The sequence below is a fragment of the Notolabrus celidotus genome, chromosome 16, assembly GCF_009762535.1.
Source record: "Notolabrus celidotus isolate fNotCel1 chromosome 16, fNotCel1.pri, whole genome shotgun sequence".
In the NCBI taxonomy this organism is placed as follows: Eukaryota; Metazoa; Chordata; class Actinopteri; order Labriformes; family Labridae; genus Notolabrus; species Notolabrus celidotus.
Window position 1 is genome coordinate 25,270,770 of NC_048287.1, and position 20,135 is coordinate 25,290,904.

General features: G+C 39.3%; 1 protein-coding gene and 1 long non-coding RNA gene across 4 annotated transcripts in view; one reads left to right on the forward strand and one right to left on the reverse strand.

Moving 5' to 3' along the window:
* Positions 1-1,953: 1,953 nt before the first annotated feature.
* Positions 1,954-2,863, reverse strand: LOC117827831. Its single transcript, XR_004634289.1, has 2 exons — positions 2,645-2,863; positions 1,954-2,230 (listed from the first exon to the last, which is right to left on the reverse strand). It is a non-coding gene; the product is annotated as an uncharacterized LOC117827831 (long non-coding RNA).
* Positions 2,864-4,679: 1,816 nt separating this feature from the next.
* LOC117827779 (MAP7 domain-containing protein 1-like) overlaps positions 4,680-20,135 on the forward strand; it is a 58,352-nt gene continuing 42,896 nt past the window's right edge. For all 3 annotated transcript variants that reach the window (XM_034704565.1, XM_034704567.1, XM_034704568.1), the window contains exon 1: positions 4,680-5,047. In XM_034704565.1, coding sequence (XP_034560456.1) covers positions 4,981-5,047 — 67 coding nt within the window. In that variant the 5' untranslated portion in view covers positions 4,680-4,980. The remainder of the gene's footprint in view (positions 5,048-20,135) is intronic.

Genomic DNA, 20,135 nt, shown 5'->3' on the forward strand with positions numbered 1-20,135 from the left:
ATCTTCCACACAGATAAGAGCATGGGTATCATTTTTTCCATCCATCTCTGACTAAAGAGGATAAGTATGTTTTACAAAAGCTAACTTTTGCTCTTAGTGGAGTTCTCAGTTTGTAAAAGCTGATTTTTAAACATCAACGTGGCATTTCATGATCATGAGATGATGCAGCTGTTAACATGGAAATTAATGCCATGGGGAGATATCTGCTCTCTGGTTAGGATAGAATAAAACGCCAACATGGTGCCAAAGAGTTGATATTTATATCTCTGGATTTTTTTTCCACATGCACAGACAAAGGATGGGATCCAGTTTAGACCACAGTGTCATCTGCTCGCAAGGAAATCAGTCGGAAATATTTCCCCAGCTCTCCTCTCGATAGTCTCACCAACTGCAGACATGCTGCACTCCCACACTGTAGCAGCTGTGGTTATATTCAGACTCTGACTTCAGCAGTGTACTCTCCAAATATGTGTACTCGCCTTATAAAAACCAAACCTTTGTGCACTCCAGGGTTTTACAATGAAAAGAGGGTTTTATAACTCTTTTTTTTTGCCGACCAAAATGTGCTCAGGGGAGGGTCCAGACTGAGAATTTAAGTGTAACTGCAGGCGTCTTGGGTTAGAGTCTTTTTGTAGGGCTTTTGTGGAAGAGCGTGTAGGAGGGGCAATTAACTGCATGCCTCTGTGGGTTTATGGGAGGCTCTCTGTACCTCCCAATTTCTTAAGTCAGGTGTAGGCGAGTATGGGCATGCACTCACTCAAAGAGAGTCTCTGAGAAAACTGTGATGTAAGAAAAGTCATAGGACACATGCTGGTTCAACGGTTGCTCATAGGACTTTGGTGGTTAAAACCCTTATTTACTTTAAGAATTGAGGAAGAGTGATATTTCCTGTATTTGAGTGAGGAGCTCATCATGTCATGTTTGCTGTGGCTTAGCAGTAAATCAGTGGATCTCAGGCATAATTACTTTCTGCTGGAGTCGTATTTACACATTTCCAAATCAGAGCAGTAAATGAAATATGATGAAAAACCCCTCTTTCACCTACAATATTCAGTTTAAATCAATGCAAATATTATAGATTTAAGAGTGGTATTGTTGCGATGGATTGTTAGTCTGATTTTGGCTCCGTAGATCCTCTGGCATTTCCACCAGGACAATCCATCGATTCACCTATTTAACTTTTCATAGGTAGATTCTCGCTGCCTGTCTCTCCTCTGCAGCTGCATTGCATTTCAAATCCCATACCTGCAGCATAAAATCATTTGTATACATAGACTCCAGACTCAACAACAGAGCTGTCCTCTCCCTCACAGGCATGAATAGGTCAGGTCTGACTCCATTAGCCCTGATCGAGCTGCTTCTCCTCCCCTGAGAGTAACAGTGCAGCTGATCAATTGATTAGCTGTGTTTGCAGGTAACCTTTAGCCTCAATGTATCATTTTTAATGGGGATTTAAAGCTAAGCTAGTATCTGTTTGACCATTAAAGAGGGTGGTTTAAAAATGTAAGTTGCTGAAATAGAGTTGTAAGTAAAATTCACGAGGCGGACATAAGATGACCCAAACCCCAGTAAATGAAAAGCTGCAAATCAAGTGTTTTATTTCAGAGGTCTATGAAGTCTTAAATGTTCCTCAGAGCTACATGGGTCATGCATATTTTATCTCACATATACATTAAGCCATTTAGAATCTACCACAGCTATACCATCATGTTATACAGCCTACCCTCTTATCTCTAAATGAGCTTTCAGGGACATTTTATAACATTTTCAACATGTTTTCTTACTCCGTTCCATCCTTCCTGTTTTGCAGATGCATGAAAGAAATGATAACAGATGACCTCATCCATAATTGATCTGATTTTTTTTTTCTCCAGATAACCAAAAAGGTAGTGGATGTGATGCTGGTCAGACTATTTATAAAATTCCTCTCTTAAAAAATAAATGACAAACCCCTTCAACCCTGCAGAATCCTTTTCTGCTCTTTTATCTTTATTAATGAGAAGATGTCACATTAAAAATTCACAACCTTTTTGATAATATGCTAATGTATGAAAGGATTTCTTGTATAAACTGTTTTTTTTAAATAAAAAAATAGTGTTTAATACTGCAATACTAACTGACTTTTTGTTTTTGTTTCTTCAGTCTTTTTTTCACACTCTTGCTGCTTCTCTTGTTATCAGATAAGACCTGGCAGCAGATTTCCTCTTGGAGGATTGCCCTCCTCAGTCTCCTGCAGTGACAGGAAGGTCATATCAATTGTTACCCAGTGTCATCCCCAATGCTATGAGCTAAATAACGCAGTCATTTTGTATACATGGGAAAGAGGCATATAAGTGTTAAGTCACACATTTTTCTAGTATCTTAAATTAGTGAAGAAATCCATTTTGTTTTACATTTAATTTCCTTTTTTAATCTAATACTTGATTTAAAAAGAAAGAAAGATGCATTGGGTAACTGTATGTTTAAATTGTATTAATATTTCAATAGTTTTCTATCAAATAAACATATCTACTGCTAATTAACACGCGCGTAATTGCGGTAATTACGCTCAGAGTCCGTTTTTCACTGTTATGACAACCCCACTCGTTCCAGGCAGCGGGTGATTTCAGCTGCTGGAAATCATCTGATGGATCAAACCATTTACCTTTCATGGGGTCCAAGAGTAGAATCATATATTTCTCTGTCCTGTTTCTGAGATTAAATCCAGTCGAAGAGGGGTCGGAGTTGGAAGAAAAAAAGAAAAAAAGTTCTGTCGCATTTTCAAAATGTCCTCAATCGATGACGTGATCTGGTATTTGAGGGGTTAATTAGTCTCTTTCCTCGCGGAACAGTTGGTTTTCTCCAGTTGTCCAGCATGCGGTTTTTCACTGGGATCGGTGGCATCAAGAGAGTACAAGGAAGCAAAGACTATAACCGGAAATCCACAAAATTTACCTCCAAAGTAAAATATCATTTTTTTTTAAATAGAGATCTCGGGATCAAATTGCATCCACTTAAAAAAATGTTTCTCAGTCAATTTGTCAATATTTATTTAAACAAAAGTAGTGGTATTCACTTCAATGAAAACTTTGGTTTGATTCTCTGATATAATTTTGTATTATTTCAAAATTTTTACCATCAAATGAATATACATTCATTGCTTGACCTACTACGTTTTCTGTCTTGACCATTTTGGATTGAGCATATCTGTTATCTGTTGCAGTACTTACAGGGGCATTTCTGTTTTATGTTTTACATAATTTATGATTGGTGACTCTTAATGTCCTGTAGGTGTGAGTGTTGCAGCAAACCAGACATAAGTACAATCAATAAAAAGTTCCAATTAGAAAAATAAAATAAGTAAAAATAGATAAATAAAGATAGAATATAATTAAGATATTGTTACAAATGGAATTTAGATAAATAAAAATGTTACAAATGGATTAAATAGTAAGGCAAGGCAAGGCAGCTTTATTTGTATAGCGCATTTCATACACGAGGGCAACTAAATGTGCTTGACATTAAAACATTAAAAGCATTGGAGACATTCAGACAAGCACAAAATAACATAATTAAAATGACAAATATAATTAAACAGAAATAAAAGGAAAATTAGAAATATATTAAAAATGACATTAAAGTTTTAATTTAAAGTGGGTTAAAATGAGTAAAGATAGGAAGGCAGTGACAAATAAAAATATCTTAGTCTTTGATTTAAAAGAGGTGAGAGTTGGAGCAGACCTGCAGCTTTCAGGGAGTGTGTTCCAGATATGTGGTGCATAATGACTGAACGCTGCTTCACCATGTTTCGTTCTGACTCTCAGGACTGAAAGCAGACCAGTACCTGATGACCTCAAAGGTCAAGATGGTTCATAAAGTAGCAGCAGATCAGCAATGTATTTTGGGCCTAAACCATTCAGGGCTTTATAAACCATCAGCAGGATTTTAAAGTCTATTCTCTGACCGACAGGAAGCCAGTGTAGAGATCTAAGAACTGGAGTGATGTGGCCTACTTTTTTGGTCCTTGTTAGGACCAAGCAGCAGCATTCTGTATGAGCTGCAGTCGTCTGATGGACTTTTTAGGGAGTCCTGTAAAGACCCCGTTACAGTAGTCTAGTCTGCTAAAGATAAATGCATGGACAAGTTTTTCTGCATCCTGCTGAGGCATAAGTCCTTTAATCCTTGATATATTCTTAAGGTGATAGTAGGCTGACTTTGTAATTGTCTTAATGTGGCTGCTGAAATTAAGGCCTGAGTCTAAGACTACACCAAGGTTTCTGGCTTGGTTTGATCATTTCATCTGTGCAGATTGGACCTGAGTAGTAGTAATTACAGATGGTATTAAAAAAGTTTTCAGTAGTAACAGGTTGACATGGTGTGATTATGGTTGGTAATGACAGATTAAGCAATATAGTAAATATATATGGGTATATAATATGACCGTAAGTTGTAGTTATAATGTAATACAACATAATATAACATAGCAAAGATAATTATATAGATATTAGCTTTAAAGTCTGGTGGAGGTAGCTTAATTTGTTTACTGAACTGTGCCAGAATAGAGTAACCCTGCAACTGAGAGATCCCTCAATGTGCTCCTTGGAAAAAAAAAAAAAATGGAGTCATTTTATTGTGAAATTGCAAAACGGAAACCCTCTTCTCGTGCTTTGTAACTTACCTGTTATCTAGCAGCTCACAGGACTCACTAAGGCATTTTATTCCCGCACTGTAGATTTTCCTCTCCTGTGGACTTAACCGAGCCAACAATTTAAAATTATATATTTTAACTACTTTTATATTTAAACACTTTGAACATTCCCAGCTGTCTATTTATCGGATCCTGTCATATTCTCATTAAGTAGTGTAGGTGACTTTTTGCCTCTATTCCGGTTGGATATACTAAGGGCGTGTTTGGGCGATCTGTACCGGGAGTTCATCTCCTGTACTCGGGGAGGACTCTGAGGAATGACAGCGACTGGAACGGGACTGTGATCCGCTTGAATGGAAACAATGGATTTTAAGGAGCTTGGACATAATTTCGAGGAGAAGCTGACACTAACAGACAAAAGTGAGTATTTTACAGTCATGAAAATATAGGTCATACGCACCGTTAGTGTAGAATCAAAGTGGGGGGATTGATTAAAAATGATGTTATCATCTTGTTATTTCCCTTAATCTTTTCATCCTACCATTCAGAATCAAACCGTGTCAGTGTTTTCAGTGGAATTTTTAGACTCAACAGCTGCAGCAATGCAACACATGATTTTTCCCCCAGTGGAAGCTGTAAGATGGGATGTTTTTTTTGTGATCCCTGCACTCTAAACAGCGAGCTGCCTCCCTAACAGGCGGGTCCTAACCAGCACAGATCCTGGAAATGCTGCACCGCGCTGTGGTCTCCATTACCGAACACGTCAGTGGTGCACAGAGTGAAAAATGGCACTCACACACTACCAGGCAGACCTGAAGCACTGGAGAGCTGGTGCAGGCTTGTGCAAAACAAGACCTATGATGCTATTTGATATTAGTGAGAAATTAAACAGATCAAATCATGACACCTTTTTGTTTTACCCTTTGCTCAAGAGCTCTTCAGCAACACAATCACAGGCTGGTGCAGAGGTTCAACATCAGCATCTCCAGCTGATGTTTCCCCCCACACAGTATTTTTTTTTGTATTTGATCCTGTGTTTATATCAGTAAAAACCCTTAGTGTTATGGATGAATAAACTGATATTAGTAATCCCTATCTCCTCTGGTACTGTCCATGCTATGATGGATTAATCATGTAAATTGTCTTGCTCCATACACCCAGTTGGCTGGGTGTTAATCATCCAGTTTGGATTCCATTCATTCAAATGTTGCAGCTCTGTAGCATCTCTTGTGATCTAATATCTAAAAGCCCCGATCATCAATCAAGTGTCCCACCAGTTGTGGCCTTTTCTGATATGTACTGCGTGTATGCATAATACAATTATAACTCTAAGAGGATGGAAGACTAGCTTTATGCCACCTCCATCACACCATCACAAATCTCCCCTTGACCTGTGTACTGGAAGAGAAGGTGACTCCTCATTGGCAGCCTCCCCCCTACCCTCGACTTGATGTGGGGAGAGTTAAATGGACAGCCCTGCATCTGCTGCAGCTTTCTATCACTGCAATGGCAGGCTGTTATGCTGCTTTGCTCACTGCATGTGTGGGAGTCTATGTAGATATGGACAGATGGACAGAGGAGTTTTGAGGCCTGTCACTCGTATGACAATGCATCATGGGAATCTTTTGTAAACATTTTGCATGAAGAATCTTGCGGGTATCTTGTTGATTTTTGGCGTGGGACCAGAGGAAAATACTTTGGCAATTGTGAATACTCCCACTGTCGACTACTGCTTTCTAGAAGTAATGAGCTTATTTCAAGTAACTTAGCAGATTGGCGCAGAACACAACAACAGTGTAGTGCTATGAGGTACTGTAATATCTGTCAGAGTTATGAAATCCTACTTTGTGGCATTATCTTTTACACCAAAAACACACCACCATCAAAAGGAAATAACTAGCCACACAAGGCTGCATTCTTGATGGGTAGTATGAATGTTGCAATGTTTCATAACGTGTATATTTCTGACTAGCATTCAGACTAGGTGTAAATGCAAGTGCAGTTTTTGGTAATCAGAATTAGGAGGAAGAAGTTATGACTGAACATCTCTATATGCACAACTATTAGGTCAGCGTCTTGACTTCTTTTAGTCACGGTTCTGATTTTAATCTGAAAGGAAAGTCTTTGGCGCTTATGATCCAATGCTCACAAGTTTGAAGTGCTTTACAGCAAAGTTTATAGAGGCACAGACATTGTATTGTAGCCGAGTGAAAACCTACAGTCCTGAGAAATGAAGCTGATGCGGAAGTGCTAAAAACTGCAATTCCTTAAGTGTCCACTTGAGGCTGGCTGCAGAAGCACCAGAACCACATACACACCCTTTCAAAAAAGCTGAGTATTACAGCAGAAATTAACATGTTTACAGCCCGGTACAAAAATAACATTAGTCTGAAAAGCGTATTTCTCTATCGGCACACTGTACAAGGGGTCATTAGTTTTGAAGATATTAAAATTATGAGTTTCGGAGGTGCTGTGGCCTAGTGGTCCAAGCACCCCACATACAGAGGCTACAGTCCTTAGTCTCAGGTTTGATTCCCGGCCGGTCGACCATTTCCTGCATGTCTTCCACCTATCTACTCCCCACATTTCCTGTCTCTCTTCAGCTGTCCTATCAAATAAAGGCAAAAAGGCCTGTTAAGCGGGCACACTGTACCTATTAGCAAGGAGGCTAAACGCTTCCACCTCTTTGCCTGTTGTTAGGTCGACCAAAAGTTAGGTTGAGTCAGCTTTTCCAATATGGCGACCACCATTCATGTGCTTCAAAAACCAATGGATGACATCACTGAGACTACGCCCGTGTATTATACAGTCTATGATTGTAACACATATTACCACATAGTGACATGTGGCTCTTTAAATGGCTTATATTGTGTGCTAAGTGTACAGTCAGACAACTTTGAGTAAGGATTAACTGGATGCTGGTTGTTTAAGAGGTTAGGAGGACAGTGATATCATCATGTGTTTTTCTGTAGCTGCCTTTCAGTGCTAGAAATGCAGCCCAGTCATGAGACCTTTGTCTCTCTGGTGAGCTGTTTTCAGTAAAAAACTTGTGTCTCTTGAAATTGTCAACAGGCACACATTGTTCTGGAGTAAAATCATCCATCAGTAAGTTATCAAAAATGAAAAGCAAAGTTTGTTTTGGTTGTATGCTGCTTTCTAACGTGAGCTCATGCACTCAGCTTGGTTGATAAGTGTGGCGTTACGAGGAGGAATGCTAGATGCCGAAAAAGGCCGGGGCGTTAGATAAACAGGAACATTCTTCCTCCTCTGACTCCACTGAAGAAAGATAGAAAGAAAAGCCTACTAGGGTTTGTTAGTTTTGTGAAGCCTGGTGTGCCTGCAGCGCTGGACGAGGGCATCATAATCCCGTATCAAAGTGATTTATTCCGGTTTGAGGTTGGCAGATCTTTGGTTTAGCCCTGATGCATGCAGACCATTCTAATCCCCTACACCCTCTCTACACATGTACACACAAACCTACACACTTATATCCCTGCTGACCTCATCTTTCCTGTACCCCTCAAGCTCAGCCAACAAGCAAAGTCATGCCACTTAATCAGTTGTTTTCATCCCTGCTGGTGTTTCTAAATCAATGCTCATGAAGAAGAAAGATGTAGAAAGAAACTCTTCTCTGAGGAAACACAGCAAGAAGCTTCCTTTCTCCCTTTCTCTGCAAGTCCTGCAGTCAAACCAATCCTCTCCAAGACACGACATGTTGAAAGACTCTCTGTTTGCGGCCCACAATAGGAGTGGCACCACCGTCCTGCAGTGAAACAATTCACCTTTTGTGTCAACCATAGAGAAACCCTCTCCACTTGTTTCTATGAGAGTTTAAAAAGAACACATTACTACTCCTTCCCAGGTGGAAACTTCCTTTTCCTGATATCCACAATGTCACCATATCAACTGTTCCGGCCTCGCTGCCCCGCGGGCAGAGACTCAGTGAGGAGTTAAATGCTCCTCTGTGGAAGTAATCATGAGACGTGGACTCCCTTTGGCCCTGTGAGCTTCCCAGTCATGCTGACGACATGTTCTTGGCTCATGTTCAACATCCCAGCCGGAGTGGAAAAGTAGATTTTGGCCTAGAAACCTCTCCGCTCCAGCCTTTACTGTGCTCCTATCATTACTCTTCCTCTATCATTATGCTGCATAAAGAGAACTAACCTCGTTCTTGTAAACAGACACAATTAAGTGGAGTGAATCACTTACAAAGCGAGCTGCACCAACAATTATTTCCATTGTCTCATATTAGTAGTCATCCTTTTGTCAGAGAGCAATGAAAATACCACAAATGATTCCCTGAGGCGAAAATGATCTCTTCATTTTTTTCACGTGTTATTTTTTGCTTGATAATGGTTGCAAAACTTAACTTAACTAACGGGACAGCGATTAATTACACTCTCATAACTCATATCTTGAGTTCTTGTAAGAATGAAATTTAATAAAACCATCATTTACAGTTTGTTTTAATATTTCCATAAACGGATATAAAAATGTGAAAAAAGAAAGACAGATTAAAGCTACTGTGAAGAACTTTCTGTTTCTGTCAACTCTGGCGCCCCCTCTGGACAAAACAGTTTTGTCTTGAAATGCTGAATGAATCTGCCTCTTTACGTCACACTCTGCCTGGTTGAGTTCCGCATTTCCAATATGGCTGCTGCCGTCGATTGGCTTCAAAACAGCGCTCAGGAACAGATGGGTGACGTCACGGATACTACGTCCATTATTTTATACAGTCTATGGTTCTACAACATCAGAGGTTGAGCTAACCTTAGCAACACTGTCCTGCTATTTTTGGGACCTGGTGACAATAAAATTCAAGCAATTCAAACCAATCTAAAGTAATGTTTTGTAAACCCTTTAGTCCCCGAAAATATTTTAGACTTGTCACTCTATATACAGTATGTCAGCGCCCAAATTAAAACAAACATTCAAAGCATAGCTTAGCTTAACTTGTAAGCTAACATAGTTTTGTTTGACCAAAAGGACAATGATAAAGAAAATACAGTTTTTTAATTAAATGACTAAATGATTAACAATTAAATGATTATTGAAAGGTAATAATACAGTGTTACTGTTTTCTTTCATTATTTGTAGTAACTATATTGAGATGTTTTTGTAGGCAATTTTGGAAAAACAGTCTACTATGAAAACTCAAAAGACCAAAGCTCCTCTCAGCTCCTGCCGTCAGACGAGGCTCAAGTTCTCACAGCTCTGCCAACTATGTCTCATTTGTGGCTTGAGGGCTCAAATCCATGTATATGGGTGGGTGGGAGAGGGGTGATCTCTGCTGAGAGGTTTGGGTGTGGATGGGATCGACTATCTCTGAGAAACTAGGCAGGGTGTCGGGGTCTTTGCAAGTTGTTGTGGTTTGAGCCAGTCCTTCAAGAAGAAAGGAGGAGGAGGAGACTGAGCAGACCATAGTCTTCTCTCCTCCACGTCAGCGATCCCTGTGACCAGATGCTATAAATCACAGCAATGACATGAAGGGAGAGGAAACGCTCCTCTCTGCTGACCCAGTACGAAGGAGACGGATGTAACTTCCTGAGTGCTTATGCACAGATTAGTCATGTTTCCTTTCCTGTCCGACATAAAAAAAAAAGCAGAAGTCATGAATGGGACGTTGATATTAATAATCCTGTTTGCAGCATAATCTTATTACGCAGCGTTGTGAGGCAGAGTTTAGTCATGAAAGGAACTGTCATTTCACATTCTATGGAGCTGAGTCAACACCTACACATCTGGGACTGTTTTAGAGCTTGTGTTGAGGGAATAATAAGATTAATCAGAGCCAGATGTAGTGTTGATCTTTTTATGACTCAACAATAAGTACAAATAATCCAAATCTATAACACTTAATCCTAAATCACCCATTTTTTACCCCTAATATTTCATCCACACACTCCCAAATATAAACCTTTCTTTAGCTTTGTCAGCACTAAGCGCTACCATTTCTGGAAATGCAAAACACACCAGTTAATGTTTTTGAACTGGAGGATGTTTTGAATTGAAGCTTCTAACATTAATCCAGACATAAATGACTGTTACGACCCAGTCCTCAAAAGTCACTCCTTGTTCTCCATTTATGAAGATTAGTTTTTTCTCATGACTGTCAACAAAGTGTTCTACTAAATAAAGAATGAAAATATTCAAGGGACTTTTCCCTTTGAGAATCATTGTGTGAAACAAGGTGTTAATGTTGATGAAATATTCTTACCCAAACTAAAATCTTCCCTTGAGTTAAATAATGAAATTATCAAACGTCATCACTCTCATCGATTCACCAGGGATTCATATTTTTATTATTTCAGACCTGAAATGCTGGCCATATGTTGATTCTAAGCTGTATCACAGCCACCCGCCACTAGCTTGGGCTATAGCTCCGGTTAATGTCTACTGCCATAATGCTATCATGCTCTTCTACCTGGATGTAAACAAGCACACATGACAGGTGGCATCTCTTAGTGAGGTGCAGTTCTGCAGTATTTTGATCTAGAACATGGAGATGAAGTTGTATGTAGATTGTGTCTGGTTAAACAAGCATTTTATGTCCACTTGATCTGATCGCAGGCATGTGGATGTTAACCTGCAAGGAGGCTAGATCTGCTAATGGTAGCCACTCTCAGGAAAGAAATTTGATATTATTTACCTAGTGTCACATATTTGTGCTCAACTTTAACTGCTTTCTGAAAGTCTTCTTACCTTCAGGCGATTAGATTAGTTGGGATTTAAAATTGCATTTAAAGGATGTGGCTTCAGAACTTCCCCTAGCTCCAATGATATTTCTATTATAGGGAGAAACCTGCCGGGAAACTAGCTGAGCTACTGTTAGCAGCAGCTTGGGACCATAGACTGTATAAAATATGGACGTAGGATCCGTGACGTCACACATCTGTTTCTGAAGAGCTGTTTTGAGGCCAATTGTTGGCGGGAGCCATATTGCTGCTGTCGAGCGATTGTGATGTATAGAGGCGGGCTTTGAGCCTCCTAGCCAACAGCTACAGTGTTCCCGCCTGTCAATCAAGTCAGCTGTGCCTCTCATTGGAAGACTCGTAATCTCAATATATCTGAAATTGCTGCGTTTGAAAAAAATTCACCCCCCTCAGAGTGTGAGCCGATCAAGAAATGATCTATCCAGACTACACTTGTCTTTTGTACCAGGCTGTAAACATGTTTGTTTCTCCTGTAAAGATCGGCTTTTTTGAATTGCTGTGTATGTGGTTTCCGGTACTTCCGGAGCCAGCCTCAAGCGGATCCTCGATGACCTGCAGTTTTTAGCACTTCCGCATTGGACTCACAATTTTAGACCGGAGGTTGCCGCTTGCTTGGGACATGTCTTACAAACTGCATTTCGTGTAATACTCCCACACTGTCAATGTTTTCATATTCTTACTCTGCCCTATAGGAAACTTCTTCCCTGAATCAGTATTTAGGTATACTAGCTTGTGAGAATCAAACTGATGCAGCACAACAGATAAAAATCTGCTGACTGTCAGTGCATGTCATATTTGCTGATGGACTGATGTCTGTCAACAACAGGGAAAATATGAGCCAAACACAGTTTTCAACCATCACATCGGTGCATCCCTGATTTATATCGGTACTGGATCAGCTCTAAGTTTTTCTGTCGTTAAATCAAGTAGCTTTGATGCAACCATCTAACAATGTTCCATGATGTGGTAACCATCAGGGAGAGCTTCAGTAATGTGTGCAGCTTTGCACTTGAATATATTCTAAAGTCAAGCTGAAAATTCACTTTGAAGAATCAGACGACTCCAGTATGGATTTTTTCCTCAGGGTCCTTTGAGCTAACCCAGAGGCACGCCCTCTCTTCTTCTTCTTTCATCCTGCTGCTCCATCAGGTTTTACTTTCTCCAGCGTTGGCTGTCTATTAGAATTTAATTAATCAATATTACTGCAGCTTTAGTGTTAAATTGCAGCATTTTGTTGTTGCTATATTTGCTTTAAAGGAGACCTCATTAGATGAATGTTCTGTCCTTAAAGGTTATGACAACAAAAACAACGTTAGCATGATTTTTTTTGAATTTGTTCTTTCAGGCTCTTAGAAGTTCAGTTGTTTCTGTTTGGCCCTGTCCTGTCCTGTTTCCCATCCCGCCTTGCAACATGTACTGGATGTTTTTGTTGATGCGATATTTCAACCTCCAGGGAATCACTAACAGATGCACACACCCCCTCCTCTTTGAAGTGCCTGTTCATTTGTGTGTGTGTCTGGCGTGTGTGTGTGTGAAGATAACAGCCCTGATGTAGCTGGCATCTGACGTGTATGCCCACTTAAAAACACACACCCACCATCACACACATACACTTGTCACTCACCACTCAACATCTCAGTCACAAGACCCACAGGCTCCACTGAGACCTAATTTAATCTTGGAAGAGAGGACGACAACTCTCATAAAAATAAAAAGATGCATGTAACGAGCAGCCATCTTGACAAACAACAGATCTGATGTTGCGAGAGGAAAGCTTCACTTTTTGTTGTGTCGAGTCATCATGTGGTGTGTCAGATGTTTTTCTTCTGTCCATCCATCTGTCTTCTAAACCTTTGAAAGTGTTTTTCTGCTCTGCATACAGAGCTCTTTTTTATAACAGGACTGAAACCGGTTACGCTGCTGCGTTTCCTGCTGCAGGAGTCGATTGATTACCTCTGCAGTCTCCTACAGTGACGCCGCTCTGCTTCCTCTATTACCCATGCTGGAGCCGCAGTTACCCAGCAAGCAGCTCATTGGATGTGTTTTAGGCTTTATGCTTCTGGAATGATCCTTGTAAAACTCAAGATGAAGACCAGGCTGTTGCAGAATACTGGTTCATCTTTGCTGCAGCTGGTCAGGTTCTTGGTTGACATGATCCCGGCCTTGATTGACAGAATTGTTGTGTCTATAAATCACTTAAAAGCAGGGATGCTGGTCTAGCTCAGTTGGCTACAGCCTGCATCACACTGCTCGTAGGATCAATCCCCAGTCCTGGCATGATTTGGCACGTAGCATCACCCTTCTCTCTACCCACATTTCCTGTCTCTCAAGCTGTCCTATCAAAATAAAAGCCAAAAAGTCCCAAAATAATCTTGAACAAACACACAAATAAAAATCAATTAGAAGCCAACTCGCCTCGGTAAAGTTAATCCATCTCCTCTGTGAGTTTTCCTTTGAAACAAGTAAACATCTGATGTTTCTCATCTTAAGCAGCCCTTTCCAGTTGATTTAAGTGAAAAGTTATTGATTTATACATTTTTAAAATGTAGGAATGGATCGACTCATCGTTACAATTGCCTCATGCTGTCAATAATGAATGGCAAAGGGCATTAATAATTAAAAACTGTTCCCTAAAACATAAAGACTCTCAATAATAATCATTATGGGCCATGATGTGTATCACAATACGTAGAAAAATATAATAATTACAATGTTATTACAAAATAATTGCTAACATTAAACTATCCCAAAGAAATATATTGTTATGCAAACAACACATGATTTCTAATCCCACCCCATCTCTTTTTTATTTAAAATTATATTTATTTTATTTATTTATATTTTTGCAATTCGTGTAAAGCGTCCGAGAAAAGAGCTATAAGTCTTATTATTATTATTATTATTATAACTATTATTATTTTTTATTTTTTATTTTTTATAAACTGACTATTTTTCAGAGTTCAATTGTACTTATTTTCCCTCCAAAATGTACATTTATTTTTTTTAAGCCAAGGTTTTTTAAAAAAGGTCGACATTTTTGTAGTCCCAATAAAAATGTTAATGTTATAGTTAAAAGTAGCTTACATAGCTGGGATTCAGAACAAGTGTTACTCTATTAACAGAGAATAATATTATTTGTTAAAACAACTTGATAACCCAACTTTTAGACTGCCTTGATAATTCTCAGCTCTAACCTCAAAATTTCACACAAAATGCAAATTAGTAGATTGGAAGATATTCCTCAATGTGTTCAAGTCGTTCATGTCTTCCATAATTCCTCATTATAGCCGTTTAACTTATTAGTGTTGTTATAAATAGAGACAGGAAACCATTTCCCTCTTCTTTTGTTGTGATTTTTTCTTTTTTTTCACTTGTAATGGCATTTTGTGTTGACCTGCTGTGACCAACATGATACAGCCGCTCACAGCGCTGAAACCAGACCTCTGCTGGGATTAAACTTAGTCCATCATCACACCTCTACAGGCTGCCAGGTCAACATTAGTCAGCCAGACGGAGTTATGCCCTACTTCTGAGGCCAAAACATGAGAGTGGAGGGTCAGCTGTGATCTACATGCACTTGTGGAGACTTGTTTCTCAAGTTGTATCAGATAAAAGATGATGATGTTTTTGTTTTGAGTAAATACTGACAGAGTTAGTTAAAACAGAGTTTATTCTGTTTTGTTGGACATGTCAAGAGGTTAAATTTAAGAGAGGAAAAAGAAACGATGTATTGCAAAATAAGTATTCTTGTAGAAAGCGGTCTGAGTCTGAAGGAGGCTCGAGGTCTGCAGTAATGTGAGAAATAAACAGAACTAAGATCAGCTGCAGTGCGACTCATTGTTACTGCAGATCTCTGTTTACTTCTTGTTTCTGCCTTTTGTTCCCCTTGTTGTATTTGTGTTATGTAACTGTTATTTTTGCTATACAGAGCTGAGCATTGTTTCAGGGTTTTCTGTGTTTGTGCTGAAATGATCTACGTCAGCATCCATAAACACCAGAGAAAGTCTATATGACTTCTGATATAACCTAAGTAGCATGATTGTTTTAGATTTACTGGCAACCGTGTGACTGTAAAACATCTGGAATATGCAGTTTATGTTGTGCAATGATCACTGTTTGGTGTTTGCTCAGGTAGAGGCACAAAACTACACAATAAGGTCAAGAAAATGAACAGTTCGAGTTTAAATATCAAAGGTTTGAGCCTCTTAAGACAAAGTTTTAAGACAGAACTAGAGAGACTAAATGAAACTTGAAGTCTCGCCTTTCCCTCTGTTTCCCCCTCTGTCATTCAGTAGTAGCCAAACCTCTGTTTAACCTGTCTCCTGTTGCAAAACCAGCCATGTAGAGTTTGTGTAAACGACTGAAAAGGTTCATTTCTACAGTATTGTTATTGCCTTCAGTGTAAGGACAACAACCCTTGTGGTGACATGTTGCTTATTTACCTTCAGCACCATGCTTACATTGCTTCATCTTAAACATTACCTAATGATGAGGTCATGACTGAGGGAGTGAAGACTGCAGCTTCAGTCACAACAAACCACGCCTGAGCTATTTTCTCTGTCTCTAAGAAAAGCTTTTTCTCAGCAGCTGCCTTTTAAAAATGTCTCAAAATTATTCCTCTTTTTTTCCCCCTCTCCTTCCTCACTGCATCACCTTTAACCTTATTTTTAGTATCAACATTTCACCGGCAAATAGAGGAGGAGGACAAAGTGAATAATAGATTATCCATTTATGATTCATGTTTGGCTCTGTTTAATGTCTTTGTGACTGGGTAACCCACTTCTTTGTGGTTAAAAGCATCTGGAGATCCCTCCTGACTGAAGTAGAGTAGCTCACTTCCTGTTGTTGCGCTTCTTGTCGTTCTGACTAAACCTTTTTAGTTTTAATGTTTCAGGCCTGAGATCTGTTTTTTGGACATGGTTTTGCTTTAATGGCCTGTCTGGTTTGTATTCAAAGACAATAGAAGAGATGAGATAACAAGAGAATATCATACAAAACAGTTTAACCTATTATAAATCAGCATCTTGTGACCTTATCAGTCCAGCTTTTGCATGTCAAAAAAGAGAAAATAAGTCTTTTCATTTTGCAGTAGAAAGACAGTTCACCCATATTACTTTAACTTTGAAGGAAAGCACTTTGAAATGTCTAAATATAGAGATTTTAGTCTAACTTTCTTAAAAGTAGCTAAATTATGTGGTAGTGTTTACCACATCTGTAGTGGGTTGGTTTATGGGGCGGTTCTCCAGCTGGTTTCTCAAGATGAAGGCTGATCCCACAAGAACTTCATACATACCCACGTCGACGAAATACCCCTGTAAGATATCTGCTCCTGAGATTCCTGTAAGAGTTAAATAGTTAAAAACATGTCATCATATATATTTTTTTGAACAACTGAAGAAATTATTGAAATTCTACCAATCAGTCATTTACCTCTCTTAAGCTAGCATCACTTTAGCAAGTTTTATTCTATGAGCTAAAGCAACAATGTCAGAGTTATTGTGATTCAATAGTATGAATCAACTATACCTTAACACAGACAATAAAATGATGTAGGAAGTATTCTTAATCTGAGTTATGGTTAGGGTTGCCACCTTGGATTTGTGAAAAGAAGGGACACTCGACCAATTGTTTGGGGCGGAGTTCTCGGCCACTATTACCAGTTCAGACTGACCAAATGAACATCAAATTTGGACATAGAACACTGGTAAGCTCTGCCACTGCAATCTTGTCTTCTTCTGGTGAACCTTTTTTGGTCATAAAAGTTGCAATGGCTGCCTGTTTTTGTTTGTTTGATACCACAGCTTGATGCCTTTTTGTTTTTGCGTGGATTTCCAATGCGTTTTTCCCTTCATATTTTATGGAGATTTTCCGTACACAAATCGCATGTGCTGGAGAAATTGTCTCACTGGGTCGGCCGTACCCATTTAAACTCTGACAGTGTCGCCCAGTCAGGATTGTAAATATTGTTTTTTTTCGTGCTGGTGGCTTGCATGTATTTGCTCCATCTCCTTCCTCCTCAGTCGTCTCTCCTCCTGTTTCAAATGGAGATGCCAAAAGTTGGTGACAAGAAGACCTCAGCGTGGAGTACGTCAATTCGGCTTGCTGTCTCTCTTTGGTCAAGTTTCCCTCCCAGCTTGAGCCGCTTTTAGCGGACATACGCATAGACGGGAAGATAACAGAGACAATTTTAAATAGCCACAGAAGCACGGGGGACTTTTCTATACTACAGAACAAAGGAAATCAAATTAGGTTTTTGTATTTTCCTCAAAAAGCGGAACAAATTGTGTCCCAGGAGAGATTTTTATTTTCCCTGGGCAGCTTGTGAAAAAAGAGAACAATTTGGGGAAAAACGGGACGGTTGGCAACTCTACTTATAGTGGGAATGTTTGCCACAATTGTTAGCATGTTTAGCTTTCTAGCACCTGGTAGTTGTTAGCTAGGAGGTAAGGAGGTCAACCCCTCTTTTCTGTGTTAATTACTCAAACTATCCAAAGTTTATGTTTGAGCTAACTACTGTTTAATGTTATTTTAATTTAACGATAATGAAGTATTTTGTTCATATCAACAGGCCTAACTAGCTTTTGTTCCTTCTATATTTTATAGAAGGACCTGTTAGCTTTAGCCTTAAATTTTGTAGCACCACGTCTAGTATGTTGAAAGTACAAGCTTGTATATTTCACCCTTTAAATAAGTAAACTGAGACATTAGATTATTACATTGAAACTAGGATTTTTACAAACTAGCAGTTTAAGCATCAGCATTGACAGAGCATGCTGAATGCTGCTAGCTAGCTAAAACTATTTGGATGTGCTAACAACAGATCAGGTTATGAAATCCATTTCTTGTTGACTCAAATAGAGAAGAAGTCATTTGTCTATTTCTGGTTGAAATTTAGGAAGCCATGGGTTTGAAAAATAATGGAAACCATAACAAGTAGAGCCACAAATTATTGCTAGCATGTTTGCCTCTAGCCAGACATGTACTCTGAGCGGTCCAAAGAGAAAACAACAGGACTGTACATGACTGCTGTGTAGTTGAAACAGAGCTTTATAATAAAGGTTTCTCTTCTTTCATCAGTAGAACAGGCCACATTTCTTCTCCTATGACAGTGATTAGTAGCTGTGGATGTTGCTGTTGCTTGTCGTTCTGACCTGGAGCTCATTACAAACACAGCTGTCGGTCTGCTGTCCTCTCACAACGTAACGGGAGAATCAGAGGGGTTCAAAGCTTTGTGAAACATTTGTTCATGCAGGCCTGCAGTTATCTGTACCCTCGGAGGCTGTGGTGTGGTTGACATTTTGTTTATGGGCTTTTTTTTATGTCATGCATGCTTGAATTTGGACTCATTGACCTTTTGGTTTAGTCAGAACTTGTTGGTCATGAGATACAGCAGCTGAAGTGAACAACATGTTACTCATATTTTTTATCTTTTTGAGATTAAAATTGATTTAAACATTGACTATTACCTTATTTATATGATTATTTTGTTTCATGATCTTTTACAAGCATACAGTGTAGATCTCCAGAAATCCTACACAGAGGCGTGTGTTTTGGCTATTGTTGCTCTTAGCACCAGTATCCCAGGAATGTTCTTCCTCTGCTTTTCCCTGGGGCGTGGATACTTGTTGCCCAAGAGTGTTTCCGTTTTTTTCTATCCATAGAGGAAGAGGTGGTGGAAGCGTTCAACAAGGATACATGTGCTTTTAAACATTGTGTAAGCCTTCAGACAGGGCCTGCAGATGGAGAAGAAATTAGCAAAATGCCTCTTTTTGATTGAAATATTGCAGATTCCTGGACTCACTTAATCTGTGTTGATGCATTTAGTGGAAGTGAAATCTCTTAGACATTGTCCTGCAGCTTTTACTACACATACAGTATTTAATCTGCTCTCTTTTAGGATGAGTTTAATCCTTTGATTCCTTGGCACATGCAGGCTGTGCATACACATACAAAAGACACACATTCGCTGTATAAACACGTGCAGGGGAAATGTGGATGCCAGGGATTCCTGAGGTTGGCCTGACCCAGATCCAGCATGTCCCTCTCATCACAAGCACACACACACATGTATATGTAACATGCATTACTCTAAACAATGGAGTGTGACCTGCTTTGTGCAAAATGGGGTTCTGCACCCTTCCTTGTTCTGAAAAAGACTAATTATGAAGATATTTTCTCACAGTATGTTTCCCTTTCACCGTCCCTACAATCCTGGGACAGTGAAGTAGTCGTGTTAAATCTACCCGAATGTTTCTGAGTTGTACTTACAAGTTTCATCCCAAGCTGTAGCCACTAAGTGCATGTAAAGATGTAACAGGATTTTTTAATGTAAGGTCAGAAATTGTGTTAATTAAACATCATTTACCACTCACCTACACACAACCCAAATAATCTAATACAGCAATGTTTGATGTGGCTGACCTCTCTGATATCGATGCATCCTCACAATAAAGGAAATGAATGGGAGCTTTCAGTTATCCATAATTTTTTCGTGGAAGTAAAAATGTGGCTGGTGTTCAGGTCAGCTGCTTTAGCTCTATGTTTCTGGTGTTGTGCATGCTTGGTTGATGTTACACTGTCATAATGACTGACTGAATACTCAGTCATAATTCAGCAGAGCTGCAGATTGGACTCAGATAACAGAGGCATTTTTTGTGCAACTCAGACAGATTATATACTGTATGTATACAAGAAATATGATGGTGCGGTTCTTTGCTGTTCCTATTTGGATGAAACACATAAGTTGGAAAGTTGAAATTAAAATTTGTAACCAAAGAATTGTAATACTCGTTCAA